This window comes from Schistocerca cancellata, chromosome 9 (assembly GCF_023864275.1).
Source record: "Schistocerca cancellata isolate TAMUIC-IGC-003103 chromosome 9, iqSchCanc2.1, whole genome shotgun sequence".
Classification (NCBI taxonomy): Eukaryota; Metazoa; Arthropoda; class Insecta; order Orthoptera; family Acrididae; genus Schistocerca; species Schistocerca cancellata.
In genome coordinates this window covers 249,162,600-249,180,782 of record NC_064634.1, presented here as the reverse complement: position 1 = coordinate 249,180,782, position 18,183 = coordinate 249,162,600, and the positions used below count along the sequence as shown (strand labels likewise).

The 18,183-nt window shown below is 37.9% G+C and overlaps 1 protein-coding gene across 1 annotated transcript in view; it reads left to right on the top strand.

Moving 5' to 3' along the window:
• Positions 1-8,511, top strand: part of LOC126100186 (small G protein signaling modulator 1-like) — a 292,492-nt gene extending 283,981 nt beyond the window's left edge. The window contains exon 26 of the mRNA XM_049910745.1: positions 6,427-8,511. Coding sequence (XP_049766702.1) covers positions 6,427-6,515 — 89 coding nt within the window. The 3' untranslated portion in view covers positions 6,516-8,511. The remainder of the gene's footprint in view (positions 1-6,426) is intronic.
• Positions 8,512-18,183: the final 9,672 nt, after the last annotated feature.

The following is an 18,183-nucleotide window of genomic DNA, read 5'->3' as shown; positions in this document are numbered from 1 at the left end:
AAGGTCAGCAGCTATTTTTGTAAAGTCACACTTGAGGGCAGATTCTTGTCATGAAAATTGGGAAGCAATATGGCTGAGAATAGGAAACTGGAATTTTGAGTGTTCTTGTGATGGTACACATAGTCTAGTTGAACAGCAAATCAACAAGCCTGTCGTATGTACTGTTGATCTAGAGTGCAGCACAATATTCCGCTACAGGGTACACCGGTCAAAGGGCAGAAGTTCTTAGTGTTGGAACTGATGAACCCCATGCCATACCTGTCAAGAGTGCCTCCTAGATAACATGGACTTCTGTTATGCCTCAGCTGTTTTCCTTCAAAATATACCTTTATTTCCTTACAGATGATCTTGTTGTTAAAGTGAAAGCTGGTGGCTTCTGTTTTGGCAGCTCTCAGCTGTAACCTTTAATGATGGAAGTATTTGTCAAAAATTTGTAGGTCTTTGCTTAAGGCACCCTCAATGATGTCCAGGTCTTTCTGACTAGGAACAAGAGGCCAGTCGTCAGCATATCAAATTTTCTTGATGTTGACTTTAGGCTAATCTGCTATATACATAAAAAACAGAAGAGGCACTAGCCCTAATTCTTGTGGAAGGACATTATTAAGCTTCTTTTGGAACTCGCCATATACAAATTTTTTGTGGAAGACTGTGAAGGGTTACTTTAAATAACTATTTATTCCTATCTTGCAAACAAACACTTAGAAGAATGAACATAATAAAGCAAACATGAGCTATTACACTGACTCTGGCAAAGATAATGCTTTTACAGTCCAAATAGAACAACATTCAACTGTGGTACATCGTCTGGTTGATGTCACCACATCAGCCCCACTTTCTTTTTTAAAGCCAAGCACACCTGGTATGTGTGTAAATTTGCACTTTACTTGATGGCCAGTCCTTGCGCAAACAGTGGGTGTATGCCTAGATTGCTCATGTCCACTGGCTGAAGTGTCAGGTTTGGTGTCTGTTGTTGCCTGTTCTATGGAACTGTCCATCAGCTTGTCAGTTTCCTTCTTAGGAAGTGATGTCTCAAGTCGAGTAAGAAGGGTACCTTCCTTTGTGTATGTTAGTTTGAGTCTGTCAATTGAAACTGTTCTGTCTCCTGTGTTTATTGATTTTGAAGGTGTGACTTGCCCTTTTTATCACTATGTAATGACTAGCAAATGGAGAAAAAACTGGAGGATGAACTGCATCATCCTGAAGCCACACATGGGACATCATTACTAAGTCCTTGTGCATCAGTACCTGCCATTTACCACGTGTGATGTAGTTTGTTGGTTGTATGTACGTCAATCAATCAATGAGCCATTGTGCAAACTGCATACAAAACAGTGGTTCCATTTGCTGTGTGAAGTCTGGCAAGATTCATTCCCTTGGAACTCACAGTTGTTCAAAGTAAACTGGTTGTGCTGGAGATCATTGAATATTCTCCTCTTTTACTGTGCGTTATCCCAATTATAAAAAGGGGAGTGCTTCCATCCACTCAGACAGACTACACATTAGCGACGTCTTGAGTGTGCAATGGAAATGTTCCACCAAGCCATTGCTGGTGGGATGGTAGCTTATTGTGCACAGGTGGTTGCAGACACATAACAGCATGAGCTCATTGAATAGTTGTCTCTCAAATTGCTTTCTATTATCTGTGGTGGTATCATATGGGAGGCCAAACCTGGAGAAGCATGTGTGTACCAGTTCTTTCACCACTGACTCTGCCCATATATCGGCGAGTATTGTGACTTATTAAATGATCAACCATCATTAATAAATACCTTTGTCCTTTTGAGCTCTGCAACAGACCGATAGTGTCCATGTTGAGATGTGAAAACCTGCCAGCAGATGCCAGAAATTGAGCAATCTGTGTGAATACATACCTTCCAATTTTGTTTTGTTGGCATGTTAAACATGCGCATGCCCATGCCTGACAATCTCTTTGAACCCACGACCACACCATTTTGGCAGTGACCATCTTAGCTGTAGCTCTCTGATCTGGGTGTGTAAGCTTGTGCAGTGCTTCAAAATCCTGCTAGTGATATGATTCTGGAATACAGGGCCATTGTTCACCTCTTGCCTTGTCTCACCAGATTTCTTGTGAGACCTTTGGAAATGATACTCATATGAGTTGTCATCCCGTGCGTCCATCCTGGAGAAGGTTGCTTCGAAAAGGATCAACATGCTGCTCTGCTGGTAACTTGTCCCAATGAACAGATCATAGATTGGCCCAATTGAGGTCCTGGAATACTGCTTTGGCCTGGGAAGTCCACAGGACCTTTTGATTGCTTGCAGTATTGTTTCCGGTGAGCAACATTGTGAGTGGCTCTTGAGCTACCTCTAGTACAGCCATGTGGCATCTATGTAATTTAGCATGCCCAAAACTCTGTAAAGGTCTGTGTTTGTACTGTGAAGAGGCATTTGCTCCACTGCTTTAACCCATTCAACTAATGGTGCCAACCCTGCTGCTGAAAATTGGTATCCCAGGAAATGAACTTCACTCTTTCTCCTGACACACTACATTTCATTAATAATGATGCCATAATCTTGGAGCCAGCAGAAAAGCTGCTGCAGGTAGTCTGTATGCTCATCTGCTGAAGCAAAGAATATTGAAATGCCATCCCTGTAACAAAATGAAAAAGGCAGCTCTCATAGCACTTCATCCATGAACCTCTGCCAAGTCTGTGCATCATTCCTGAGACTAAATGGAATGAAATGGTATTCAAAAAGTCCAGTGGGTGTGGCCACTACTATTTTTTTAATATCCACTGGAGCCAATGGAATTTGAGTATACACTTTCACACTATCTATCAAACTGAATATTGTTGTGTGAGTAATGATATTGTGGAAGTGAGTCATGTTAGTTGTGGGATACCGAACCAGAACTGATCATGTGTTGAGTGCTCTGTAATCACCACATATCCTCCAAGATTTATCTTTCTTTGGAACCATCTGAATTGATGATGCCCATGCACTATTATATCTAGTTACAATATCTGTTCTTAACTGCTGGCTTAACTCGGCCTGCGTTATGATCAGCTTCTCAGAAGGCAGGCATTGTGGACAACAGGAGACAGGCTGTCCTTGGGTCTATGGATGTGATGCTGTGTGCCGTGCTTACATTTACAAGTGGCACTTATGGGTTCCATAAGTGCTTGGGAGTCGCACAGTTCTTTTTATGTGGTGCACCTATGTGCCTAACATCATTGTGGATATGAAATCGCAGTATTGAATCCTGATGTGGATGGTGTGGAAGAGGTACCAGCTATCATCTTGTGGCAAGCCACAGTCTCCTCGCAATGTATGAATCTCAACTCAGGAGGCATTGTAGACAATACTTCTTCTATAAAAAGTGGCTCCAATCGACAGTTTACTAAATCCAGCATGTTACAGTAAATATGCAGAATATCTGCACCTATGATAGGACCAGGGACATTTGTGACTATGAACCTCCATGAAGGATGAAAATTTTATTTCAGTTGAATTCCAATTGTCTCCCACTGCATGTGAAGATTCTCGAATTGTTGACTGCTCAGTACATGTTGTGTTGTTGCTCTCATTGTGTCTATAGCTTTTCTTGATTATACACTGATTTCTGACAGTGTCTACCAGAAATTTATCACCCAGAGCATAGTTGTGCACAGTCAGTCATTGAAACTATTGCTTGAGGGCAATGTTGCATTTGTACTTACATTATTTTATAATGTTCTGGGCACCTGTGTGCTTGCTGATGAGTGTTTGTGCCCTTTAACATCCATCTTTGCAGTTTAAGTAACTGCAGGGTTCAGTGCACTGATGAGTAAGGTTCTCAAAATGTTTGTGATACCTGCACCATTGTCCCGTCGACAGTTGCGGTTCAGTATTCTTCCACTTCTTCCGGCTGTGATTATGTATCTGTTGCTGGTAGGTAGCTACTTGCGCATTGAGCTTGGCCACTTGTGCTGCCAGCTGCTCCACAATGTATCCTGTCAGCACGTAAATATGAATCCTTTGTGTTTGTTATGGATTTCATACTATTCTTGTCTGTTTCCATATCTGCCCCAGCCCTTCTTCTTGTCTAGCATTAATTTTTACATCTGTAGAGGCTTTTGCGCAATGTCTGCTGTCTTAACTAAGTACTGTAACTGCTATGACAGTACGGATGTTCGCTGGAAGTTTTTGTAACCGTAGCACCCTCAATATTGTGAAGGGTGTGAGTGTGTGTAATGGGCTCTTGTCCCTCATATTCCGAACTCAAATTTGTGACCACTATGATGAATTTACCAGCACTTGTGAACACTTTGTGTTGCTGAAAAATACACTCAGCCTGTGTGAACCAAAGCTAAGGTCCCATGATCCAGAATGATGGAAACTTAACGTTTGTGCTTTGGGTCTTTCCATTCCCCCACCAAATATTATTCTGTATAGTCTTTGTTGGTGGCAAGTTAACTGTTGAGGATTCTGGATCTGGTGAAAATCTCTGTTCCATCTTAACTTTCAATGTTGATATTTGGGTCAGCAAATCCATTTCTTCCAGCGATATATGTTTCTCAGTTTCTTTCTTTTTAGGTCGCCACTTTGGGAACTCACTGTATACACTGATCAGCTAGAACATTATGACCACCTACCTAATACGTGGTATGTCTGCCTTTTGCATGGCTAACAGTGGCAACATGTCATGGCATGGAAGCAGTAAGGCCTTCATAAGTTGCTGGAGGGAGTTGGCATTGCATCTGCACACACAAATCACCTAATCCCATAAATTACGGGGAAGGGGGCAATGAGCTCTGGCAGCACATTCAATCACATCCTAGATGTGTGGTTCAGATCTGGTGAGCTGGTGTCCCAGCACATCAATTGGGACTCGCCACCCTGTTGCACAAACTGTTCCATTCCACTCATGGCCTTGTGACATGGTGCATTATGTTAGTGAAAAATGCCACTGCTGCTTGGAAACGTGATCATTATGAAGGAGCGTACATGGTCTCCAACCAGTGTTCAATACTCAGTTGCTATCATGGTGCCTTGCTTGATCTCGACAAGACCTGTGGGTGCCCATGTAAATGTTTCCCAGAGCATAATGGAGCTGTCATCTGCTTGTCTACATCCCACAGTACAGTTGTCAAGGAACTGTTTCCCCATGAAATGATGGTTTCATGCCCTCCCATCGGCATAATGAAGAAGGTGCAATGCTCTACCACTGCATCAAAGTCCAGTGCTTATGGTCACATACTCATTTCAGTTGTAGTTGCCAATGACGTTGTGTTAACGTTAGCACATGTACCGGTGGTTGTAGCACGTGCACAGGTGGTTGGCTGTGGAGGCCCATTGTTAGAAGTGTTTGGTGCATGTGTGTTGGGACACACTTGTACTCTGCTAAAATGTTGGCTCCCATGCCCGTAACTCAAAAATGGCTACTCCATTTTGTCAAATTATAAAAGTTGTAGAGCCTGAAATATCATGTTACAAAAGCATCTAGTTTTTCAGTCTTAGACACTATTAGGCGTGATTGTGGAAAAGATGATGCTTTTGTACTCCTGAGAGAATTCTATTCACATGTTGTGGTTCATCATGTGATTGATGTTGCCACACTTCATTAGAAGGCCCATCTTATTGTTCATTAGAACTTGCAACTTTCTAGTGCTTAACACAGCAGTGAGAAAGTTGATGAGGTTTGTAAATGTTGGAATATTACCCCTTGCATCCACACAGTATCATAAACTACTGTTAGTCTTATAAACATAGTTGAGGTCTTCTGTTTGTTCTGAACTCCTGCTTCAATAAAGCTTGTCCATGAGAGAACCTAATTGGTGCAGCTGTGATTTGGGCATGATTTGGACAGACTACTACCTATTCGGTAGGGAGCTTTTGCAAAATTTTGTGGCTGGTCCTGTTAAACATTATACCTTCCAAAAGTTTATATACTGCTCAAATTAAGCAAAGGGTCAGTAACTTTGCTCTTTGTCATTTGGTTTATCTGATTTTAAGATGATTTTTGCTTTTTTTTCAAATTGTGGGGTACGTTTCCAGTTTAGAGAACATCAGTAAAGAACATGATAGCCTATTTTAAAAATTTATGTGTGTACCAGTTTTGCTTCAGGTATTCTACTCATTTAGGTGAATAGCTTTTACTTGCGGCTAGATAGATACTTCTCTTCTTTATCAAATATTAATATCCAATGCTGATTTTCATTTTGTGTTTTAATAATATGCTTCTGCATTCTCATCCAACTTCTATTGTGAAGTCTGTTTGTTGTGTACGATAGTATATATGCTATTATGATTGAAGGTTTTTTGTAACGTGGTATTCACAGAAGATATCTTAGAATAGCAATATTCAGTTGAAACATTTCTCTCAGAGATTACATCACGTAATCTTGCAGGAAGCAACCTCCACCTCCATATTGTTGTTCCTCGATGTAATATTTTCATCACCTCAATATGCTTTTCTGCTTTCAGAAATGGCTGAACATCATAATGTGAAACTCATACTAAATCTTGCAAGAGATTTAGTGCTGCAGCTGCAAACACTCATCGAAAATAAATAATATTTTTATGCTTACAAAAGTTATTGTAATTAATAGGATATACTTTAAGCACTAAAGTACAAAAATTTATGCCCTCAGTGTTGGTGAATGAATTGTTAGAATTGAAAGTAAATAACTGTTTTGTTTTTTATCAGGGCATTCACAAGTCTGATCTGTCATTGCCAAATCATATTTAAGCCATGATTGTAGTTTAAAGAATGTATCATGTGCGAATTATCTGTCAACATGAATGGCGTGCTGATAATACAGCACTCTTCAGTAATGAAGTTTTGGATTGATGTAACGTTTTTTTCTTCTCCTTTCATTGAAATTACCATTATGAAACTGTCTTCAAGAAATAGGACAATGTTTTTAAAGACTGAAAATTGTTTTCATGTCTTAATTCCATTTTCATCGACGGTTTTTTCATAATTTAGATGACTTGAGTTGCTGGAAGTTACAAAAAATTGCAAATAAATATAATGTTCGTAATTGTATGTGTATTATGTAAAAATGAAAAAAGGTTAGTCTCTGTACTGATCTTTGCTATGTTGGCTGCGAACATTCTTTTTCTTATTATGAATGTATGAGCTACTGTAGTGTGCTAGCATATAATGGAATAACCTCATATACACAAAGCACAGTATTAGTAAGTAAAATATTTCATGGACTGTCAGTGCATTAAGAAAAGGTGCTCGTGTAAGGAATAAGGATTGGTATTTTGCCTTTCTGTTTGATGTCCGCTTTTTAACTTAAGACAAATCTTTGCAGCGAAGAATGGTGGATATTTTGTAACATTTCTGTTGATCAGCCTATTATAAGCAATTCAATAATTTGAGCAGTTTAGTGGGCAAATATGATAATGATTTCTAAATTGATTTTTAATATTACATCATCTTGCTGAGATTAATATTTTATTGGAGAAATTGAGGCAAAACACAAAAGGGACATTTTGAGAGAGATAATTTCACAGAAAGATACGTTAGTATGCAGTTGTTCATCTATTTATGTGTAAAGAATCTCTTTCAGCATATTGTTGTTATAAAAATATATTAAATGTTAAAATTTAAAAAGTATATATGAATATTTTGTTGTAATTACGCTAGTGGTGGAATTCTTGGGGGAGTTAGTTTTTAATTACAAGAATTGACTGAAAAAAATATGAAAAATTGAAAAAAATGACAAGCAGGCCTCATTATCTTGTAGCATGCTTTAGATGTTATGTCTTCCTGATAATAACTGAAATATAGAAAGTTATTGAATGTTCGATGTTTTAACTTTGAAGGTGATAGATCCATTAGCAAATGGCATTTTTGTAAGTACTGCTGTGATCGAGTAATTGATAATGTGCAAACATGATATGTGAGTAATTTTATTCGTTGAAAGCCTTCATATTGATAAGTTACGGCATTCTTTGCCTTCTTTAGATGATGGTTTCATGTCATCTCATTAAAGCATTATTATTATGAATACTACAATATACTGATGTGTGAAGTTTATACAATTACCTTTTTCTTTCCTTTTTTCATATGTACTTATATATACCTAGATTGTCATTGGAATTGATGGTAAATGTATATTTTATAGAATGCATTATGTTCCACATTACAGAAATTATTATAGACTGAAACTTCATCATACTTAAAACCTTGTAACTTATATTATTCACCAATTACTACAGGCAAATTAACAAATCAGCATTAAAGGTAAGATACTTGTAATGTACCTACAGGCTTCCATGTAAGCTACAGAAAGTGAATCCATGTATTTGGGTATCATTCCCATTTCATAATTATTTGCAGCTTCAACTGTTTTTACTGTTATTTCAACAACAGTGTAGGGATATTTTGGCATATTATTATTTGTTGTATTTTAAATCACATACTCACAAATCCTGATTAGTGTATATGGTGGGAAAAAATGTGTTGAGCAAGCTGTTTGGAAAAAAAAAAAAACCCTCTCTCTCTCTCTCTCTCTCTCTCTCTCTCTCTCTCTCTGTGTGTGTGTGTGTGTGTGTGTGTGTGTGCGAGAGAGAGAGAGAGAGAGAGAGAGAAGAGAGAGAGAGAGAGAGAGATTCTGACTAATGTAGGGCTGCGAAGAAGTGCATATTTTAAAAAGACTTCACAAATAAGTTATAAATGTCTAATGTAAATGAAAGAAAGGTGGTTTGCTATAAGAAGTGAGCATAGATAAACGTTTCTGAAGTAAAGTGATCTAAAGAATGACACGCAAAACTTAACTGAAACAAATCTGGAAGTAGACTGAGCATTAGATGGACAGTTTAATGTGTAAGTAATTTCTACACTTAGTATGTACTTGCCAGTTGTCTTCTGTTTTGTGGCATTAAGAGAGAGAAAAGCTTGTTCATTATGGATAAAGTGAACAGTTTGGAATACATGTTTGTTATTAGATTAAATCAGGAAATAGAGAGAGCAGGATATAATTAAACATCACAGGTAGCCAATATCTTGTATGCTTTGACTCTATATTTAAAAAAAGTGGAAGTGAGTGGGCAAGTTATATTGATTGCCTAATGGCATGTGCAAGGGCCTTCATTTATCACTTGTCAGCATCTGTATCCCAAAGCAAAGCAGCTGAAACTTCCTTGCACACTCTGTTATTTAATCTAACCTCTAGAAGATAAAGGTAAAATAGATGTGTAATGGACAGTGAACAAGTCCAAGATTATCTAAAACATGAGACATGTGGAATACAGCTCTTTACTGCCATATAATTTATCAGGAATCATTGGTATTAAAATACAACATTTAGATAGTAATCTCATCAAAAAATAATATTGTATTATTAAACTTTTTTTCTGTTTTTATCTCTCTTTAATTTTTTGCTTCCTGTAAAATAGCACTGAATCATTGGTATAATAATAGTATGTCAGGAAAGTATGTTGAAAATGTTAAGACATATAAACATTATTTAAGTAGTGTGCATACAGTGCAAACTAGGACACAGTATTCTTTTGTTCAGTACCTAAATTTTGTGTGCCTGGTCTTAAAATGAAAAGTACCTAGTTACATTTAATGGAAGTGCAAATCTACAACATTAGCAAAAGGATAGTGTGCTACTAACCATTAAGATGACCCACTTAGTTGCAGACAGATAAGTGAAAATACTGTTACACATTATAGCTTTTGGCCAAAGCTGCCTTCAGGAAGGAAAACATGTCTTTTATTTCTATTTAGAAATGGAAAAAATACATGTAATGTCTTTCCTTAGAACATTAAAGGAGATTAGAAGTGTAAGAAATAGGATTTTATAGTGTAAAAATCCTTTTCAATCTAATCTATGCTTTTGATTGTACATTAATATTTGACATTACCATGATTTATGTTTTAACTGCTCATAATTGATTTACATGGGAAAGATATAATCACACTAACTGCATAAATTGCTGATACCTATGTGTATTTCATATTTACATTAATTGTTGTCTTTTTTTAAAATAGTGATTGTGTTACTATATATGCACTTATTGTTCATTATAAAACAAAGGCAAATTCCATGATTCAAAAAGCCACAAACGATTTTTCAAGTAGAAATGCTGTTTGGTTGTGAAATTATCTAATGTACTATAAATTGCTTTTGCTGCTTAACATACAATGTTATTTGACAAATTTTCCCTGTGATGGCCGCTCTCCTTTGCTTTTCTTCTTTACAATGGTGTTTAACTGTTTGCTATAATTTTTAATACCAATTTGTCTGAATAATTTAATCAGAATTTTTTATATGTTTTTACTTTTATCATAACGAAAAAGTTCTTCACGTAAAATTGATGCACAGCACTTTTTGGCACTCAGTTGTGTGTCTAACTGTCCAAATGCAGACTGCCGTCAGATGATACAAGATTGTGTTCAGGTTTCAGAGATCATAATTACATCTTGTGCATACATTTTATAAATTAAAGAAACAAATCAAAAATGAACAGATATTTTTAAGAGTACCCACTCTGTAAGAAGTATAAAATTAATATTTATACATGAAATTGATTTTCAAACCATTTTTTCCTTGGATTAGGTGATTTATTGATTTACACTGTAAATAAATGAGCAAGTGTTGGTAATTAGATGGGTGTGAAATATTCTGCTCTTGTGCTTCCATCGAATAACTGTTTTCCCATTCATATGTTGTATGGGACGAAAGAGGGAAATTATAAGAATAATTAAATTTTAATTGTGAGGAACTCATTTACAGTTAATTTATTCTGGCAGACCTGCATTTTAATACAATCCTGTATAACTACTTCTGGCCACATGTTGTTGGCATTGGCATGCATTCACTTTCTTTGAGCTGTCATGAAAATGAGTTGAATAAACCCCACCAGAATGCCAAAACATGGATGCAACCTATTTTCCTTGTAACTTCTTCTTACACTATGCGTATATACAATGCACCCTTTGTGCCACTCCTTGAGCATTGCTTGGATCCTAGTGTATAGTAATGCTTCCAAACTCAAGTTTTGTCCCAGGAGGTCATTCTTAATTTTTTTTAAACATTCTATTTCTTGGTACTGTCTCCAGACCTTTGCCAGAATTTCTGATAAACATGTTTGTGGACAAGAAGGCAAGGACCTTTGTGACCTCACTGGTTCAGGTCATCAATGTCAGCAAAAATATTTTCTTTTCTGATATTAAAATTAGGCATCATTGATGTAGTTAATCTTTATTGTCCTCTGTTTGGTCAGTATTTCTGCATTTAAACATTTACGCCATTAAAAGGATTTATTTCTGAAACTGAATGTGTTGTTTGCAAAATTTTGGAAGGTTAGAGTCTTCAATAATTTTAAATGACCTACCATACAGCAGATTAGTGCACTACTTACCCACTTGTTTTGCTAGCTGGCAACAGATATGTGTTCATGCATAGCTCTATCCATCAATTGGATGTCTGGTATTGACTGCAAGCACACCATGGTCCATCTGATATATCAACTGCTGGGTAAAATTCCATTTCATGTTTGATTTATTGTCATAAAATATGAATCTTGTTTACTATTTTAATATCAAAAATGATTCTTTGAATTATTTTTTGAAAGTATCTTTTTTTCCTTTAGTGTTTCTTTTAGAATAAAATAAGTTTCTAAATTATTAAGTCACTTGTAAGGGAAATCTTGACAATCATGTTTATAAATTACAGTTCACTAATCAGAATGAATAATATGCTGCATTCAGTATTTATAAACAACTATTCCATACTTAATTGGAAACTGAAGTCCAGACAAACCCATTTTTAAAAGTAATATTTTTGTTTTTGCCTACCAAATTTTTCCACATTTTTATTCTGTGTCCCAATTTCTTCTTCTTGAATAATTATTGGAAATGAGTCTGTGTATTTTGTAAGAAATTTGAACTCCATGTACTTTGTTGCTGTTAACAATCTTCATGAAAGCTATTCCATTAAAACGAACAATTTGAGACACAACATTTTAACAATGCTGTTGATTACTTTAGTTATATCCTGCCAATAGAATATATGATAACATTGATTGTGGTTACTCATATCAACAGAGAGATCAGTATATTTTGGGGAAAAGGTGATATTCAAACTATATTTTATGAATGTGTGCTTCTGAAATGTAATGTATGATTATATTGAAAATACAGTATTAACTTTTTCCCAACATTGTCTTGTTCATTCTTTTTACTTAATTTTAATGATGAAATTAAACATACCAGTTAATATGATATTAGAAGTATCAAGGCTTCTAACACATGTTCTAAAATTATTTGCATCTTATGAATAATGACAGGAGTATCTTTCTTAAAAAATCAATATCTTGTAGACTAACCAGTGCTTTGTCTTGTTCATTCCTTTTATTATATTTTAATGATGAAAGTAAACATACCAATTAATATGATAGAAATATCAAGGCTTCTAACACATGTTCTAAAATTATTTGCATCTTATGAATAACATCAACACTATCTTTCTTAAAAAGCCAATATCTTGTACATTAACCAGTGCTTCGTTCAGGTCAGCTGTACAGATTTGACCAAAATGTATACCAAGAGCTGAGAGAAAATATTAAAATTCGAAGACTGTTGTGTGCAGGGACAGAAATAAACTAGTAATTGCAATGTATCAATGAGATAGAATTGTTACAGAAAATAAAACTGCTGTTATTGGCAACACTGTGTTTAAAGAGCTGAAGGAATTTTACGGTGATGTTTATGTTACCTATGGTTATGACACACACATCATGTAAACCCTTTCAATGTACTTTCCGTAAGTTGTACCATCTTCCTGAAACTGCCTAAGAAAAGTCAATTTTGCACAGCAATTCCTGTATTGTCTGAGATGTGAAACAGCCAGAATATATCTTCCCTTTAAGCTCAAAATATGTTTGTAGCTTAACTGGAATAGTGCAAGCAGAATTCATATATCTGCTCGTCCTTAAGAACTGCTGACATTGTGTGCTAGTGCTCAAGAATAGCTATTTTAAACAGAGCAACATCTATCAGATACATGTATTCTGGCATCCTATAATCCACCTCCATTCTCTCTCTCTCTCCCCCCTCCCCCCTTTTAACTCCTCCTCCCTCTCTCTATTCATCTCATCCTTCCCACTCCCTCTCTCCCTCCCACACCCCCTCTCCCACCCCCTTCCTCCTCCCCTTACCCCTCCCCCCTCTACCTCTTCCTCTACCTGTACCTCTTCCTCTACCTCTACTTCTACCTCTACCTCTACCTGTACCTCTTCATCTACCTCTACCTCCCTCTCCCCACGTCTCCCCCTGTCACCCTCCCCCTCTCCTTCCTTCTCTCTCCCACCCCTCTCTCTCCCTCACTTCCCCCCCTCTCTCCGACCCCCTCTCTCCCTTTCTGTCCATCTCCTCCTCCCCCCGTCTGTGGTCCTGTCTCCTTCTCCCACCTCCCACCTCTCACTGCCCACACCTACTCCCCCTCTATGTCTCTGTATTTCCTCCATCCACCTACCTCATCCACCTCATCTTCTCCTCTCTCTCTCACTGTGTCCATCACCTCCTCCATCCACATTTTTAGGCCCCATAAAATATGCACTTATCCACACGACATACCTTCTTCCCTCTCTCTTTCTCTCTGTCCATCTCCTCCTCCCTTGTCTCTCTGTTATCTCATCCTGGCCCCCTTCCTATTTGTCTATTTCTGTCCCTCGATGTTCCTCCTTCCTTCCCCCTCTCCCTTTCCATCTTCTCCTGTCACATCTCTTTAACCATTCCCTCCTGCATCATCTCTCCCTGTCTGTCCCTCTTGCCCACCTCTCTCTGTCCCTACCCTGATCCACTCACATCAGCTGTTCGTGTCTGAAAATGTAGCCACAGAAAAACAGCTGAATAAAGCAGGTGGAAACTAGTCCAACACACTATGTGTGTTATGCAGGTTAGCCAACATGTCAAGGGTTTCAAAACCGTATTTTGCCACTTATATATAGGCTGTCTTGCAAAGCAGGCCAATATGACTACAAAAAAAAAAGTGCCTGTCATGCATTGAAGCCTACATGTCAGGAACTGAAAAAAACATGTTTCTGCCCATGTCTCCACTCTGTGGGAACTAGGAGGTTATAAACCACACAGTGCTTGGACTCATAAAGTAATCTGTTTGTGTGCCAAATTTGACTGTTTGACTGAAACGAATCCCAGGGTTTCAGATATCCTGCACATACATACATTCATACAGTGTGCATCTATGCAACCCCCTTCCCTTCCCTCCTCCCCCCCCCTCCCACTCCCACTTATATACTCATTTCAGATGGTTACAAATTTACACTAAACAATATCATATTCATATTTGGTGATATGATACAATCCCATTCTTCTTTTAAATGGTACAGCTTACTGGGAATTGATCTCATGTGGAATTCAATGTGAGGATGGAAATTAGTTACATGAAGGTATTTAGATAACTCTGTTACCAGACTGGCAGATGTGTCAGATGTATTACCCGGCAATGGAAAATGGTTACCTGACCATAGTGGGACCTAAATTGGTGACATGACTAGCTGCAGGGGAGTTTCATTCCAAAGTAGCACATGTTATTAGCTCACAGTGCGAGCATGAATAGAGGCTGTGGAAAATATCTTTGACTGGAAGCCATGTCAATTTGCGTTAATGTCATTAATTTTACTGGCAATCTGAATGAGAAAGGCGTGATAGTACCTACAGAAAAGCGACAGAATGTGAAAGCAAATGTTTGCAGCTCAAAAGTTAAGCTACAGGAGGGGGATAGTGTGCCTCAAAGAGGAATAAATAAAATTGTCACAGTAAATATTGCACTGATGTAGATAATTGTGTTAGTAGACAGCAATCTCCAATATTATGAACAGTAGAAGAAAACAATGTCTCTGTAAAACCTTCACAGCTTTTGTTACAAACTGGACTTCCAGGCTAGCAAAGAAATTCTGAGAAAACTGTTCAATCTGTGGCATTAGATTTTAAAATATGCCAGAATGAATGAGTCATTATGAGCAGATCAGAGAACTCCCTTGCAGAAAGAGCATACCAAAAAAAAAAAGGTATCAGAACATCAGAATGAAAGTGGTCAGTGAGTTAGAGCTGCACAGCATTTCATCCTTGTGAATCCAGGGTTGGTTTAAATATCTGTGCCTATAACAGGGAAACTTCTTATAGAAATGGATTAAAAGAAATTGAAAATACGTAAAGACAAGGAAAGCTGAACTTTTGACATTAAGTAAGGAGTGCCAACTGTCTGGTCTTTATTCCACTTATAAAATTTTGCAAGAAAATAATCCTTTCCTACTGCCACATTACATTCTCAACTAAAACACTATAGAACTGCTCTGGAATATTATAAAGCACAAGTTGCGTAATTCTTTACACATTAGGCATCTGACACTCTAACCTGAAACAATAATGGCTGATGCTTTTTCTGCTAATAAATAACTGAAAGTCAGGTGTCACCTGGCCTGGTCCAAACTGTTTGATGTTATGCTACTTTGGCTATTTGTGCATCAATTTGGCTTCTTTTACACTGAAGCAGCTTTACAGTCAGCCTCACAAGACTAAGTGTTTCTCTTTCAGTACCTTTCCATGAGGGAAAAAATTTGAGGTGGTCAATGGGAATGTAACTGAAGACTTCGGCACTATTAACCGAAAATGCTACCCTTTAGAACACGCCATCAGTTTGCTTTTGCTGCTTTGATATTAGCTTTTACTTTTGTGACAGAAGCCTAGAAAAGCCATGTATCACACCAAGAAAGTGTGCTGATTACTGGAGGAGAGATTCTCCTATGGATGAGGGAATTAAAAATATAATAAAATTAGTTGACATAGGATAGATCAGAGCTGACATTATAATCCACAACAGACGGCAGCCATCACTGGGGAAGGTACTTTTATGGGTACTGACAGACAGTGATGTGAGCAGCCAAGGTGAGATATACCACATGTCCTATTTCTGTTCTTGTTCTAAATGGGCATATCATTCAGTGTTATGTATAAACATGTAGCATGTAACAGTGCTCCTTCTGTAATAATACTGGAGAGTGTGCTATTACTACCTCTGCTCCCTACTTCTTGGGCAACAGTGGTGCCACACTGATGAGATAATAATTTGCTAGGTGGAGTGAGGACACTATAACAAAGCAGTCAGCTGTAAACATAAACAAACAAAAATCCTGCACTACCTGAGGGGAAAGGATTGGAGTGGGAGAACAAAACCAGGCTCCCTCTTGCAGGGTTAGCAGCCTACGTGTGTTCTGTGTTCCTGCAGAAGTTCAGCTGACATAATAGTCATAGGATTACCAAGCCCTTCTGATGTGCGATTTATAATCGAACACAGTCATGGTTAAGTTTCTTCACTCATTTAAAAATATGAAAAGAAAAGAGTGAGCGAAGCACAAGACAAAGAAAAGTGGAGTACACGAAGCATTCACTAATGGCCACAATGGAATTGTTTACTGAGACTGGCAGTGTTATCTGCATAATAAAACATCATATTGATTTACATCTATACCTATACTCTGCAAACCACTATGAAGTGCATGGCAGAGGATACATCCCATTGGACCAGTTATTAGGGATTCTTCCCATTCCATTCACATATGGTGGGTGGGAAGAATGATTATTTGAATGCTTCTGTGCTTGCTATAATTATCTTAATCTCATTCTCACGATCCCTATGAGTGATACATAGGGGGCTGTAGTATATTCCTAGCCTCATCATTTAAAGCGAGTTCTTGAAAGAGGCCTTCTCAGGATAGTTAATGCTTATTGTCAAGAGTCTGCTAGTTCAGTTTCTTCAGACATCTGTGACACACTTCCACAGACCAAACAAACCTTTGACCATAAGTGCTACCCTTCTCTGTGTTTGTTCAATATTCTCCATTAGCTCTGTTCGGAACAGGTCCAACACACTTGAACAATATTCTAGAACTGGTTGCATGAGTGATTTGTAAGGTATCACCATTGTAGTCTGATTGCACATCCCAAGTATTCGATCAATAAATTGAAGTCTACCTCCTGCTTTACCCATAATTGAGCCTCTGTTATCATTCCATTTCTCATTCCTACAAAGTGTCACACCTAGGTATTTGTGTAACTTGGCCAATTCCAAGAGTTACTCATTGGTATGATAGTCGTAGGATACTATTTTTTTCCTTTTGTGAAGTGCACAACTGTATATTTTTGACATTTAAAGCAAGTTGCCAGTCTTTGCACGACTTTAAAATCTTATCAGTATCTGACTGAATATATATGCAGCTTGTTTCAGGCAGTACTTCATTATAGATAACTGCATCATTTGCAGCAAGTCTGAGGCTATTATTAATATTGTCTGCAAGGTCATTAATATACAACATGAACAGCAATTGCCCCAGCACACTTCCTAGGGGCACACCTAAAGTTGCTTCTACATCTGATGACAACTTTCCATCCAAATAAATGTTGCATTCTCCCTACCAAAAAGTCCTCAGTCCAGTCTCAAATTTCACTTGATACCCCTTGTTAAAATGTGATCATATACTGTTTCTTCTTTTACAAATTTATTTGTTCAGTGTTTTTCATTTATAAAACACATGTCACTTTCTAGATGTGTTTACTGTCACAATTTTAATTTTGCCAGTACCTATTGTTCCACTCGAGCATGAGATTATACACTACTGCCCATTAAAATTGCTACACCACGAACATGATGTGCTACAGACGCGAAATTTAACCGACAGGAAGAAGATGCTATGATATGCAAATTATTAGCTTTTCAGAGCATTCACACAAGGTTGGCGCCGGTGGCGACACCTACAACGTGCTGACGTGAGGAAAGTTTCCAACCAATTTCTCCTACACAAACAGCAGTTGACCGGCGTTGCCTGGTGAAACGTTGTTGTGATGCCTCGTGTAAGGTGGAGAAATGCGTACCATCACATTTCCGACTTCGATAGAGGGCGGATTGTAGCCTATCGCGTTGGTCGAGATCCAATGACTGTTAGCAGAATATCGAATCGGTGGGTTCAGGAGGGTAATACAGAATGCCGTGCTGGATCCCAACAGCCTCGTATCACTAGCAGTCGAGATGACAGGCATCTTTCCACATGGCTGTAACGGATCGTGCAGCCACGTCTTGATCCCTGAGTCAACAGATGGGGACGTTTGCAAGACAACAACGATCTGCACGAACAGTTCGAGGACGTTTGCAGCAGCATGGACTATCAGCTTGGAGACCATGGCTGCGGTTACCCTTGACG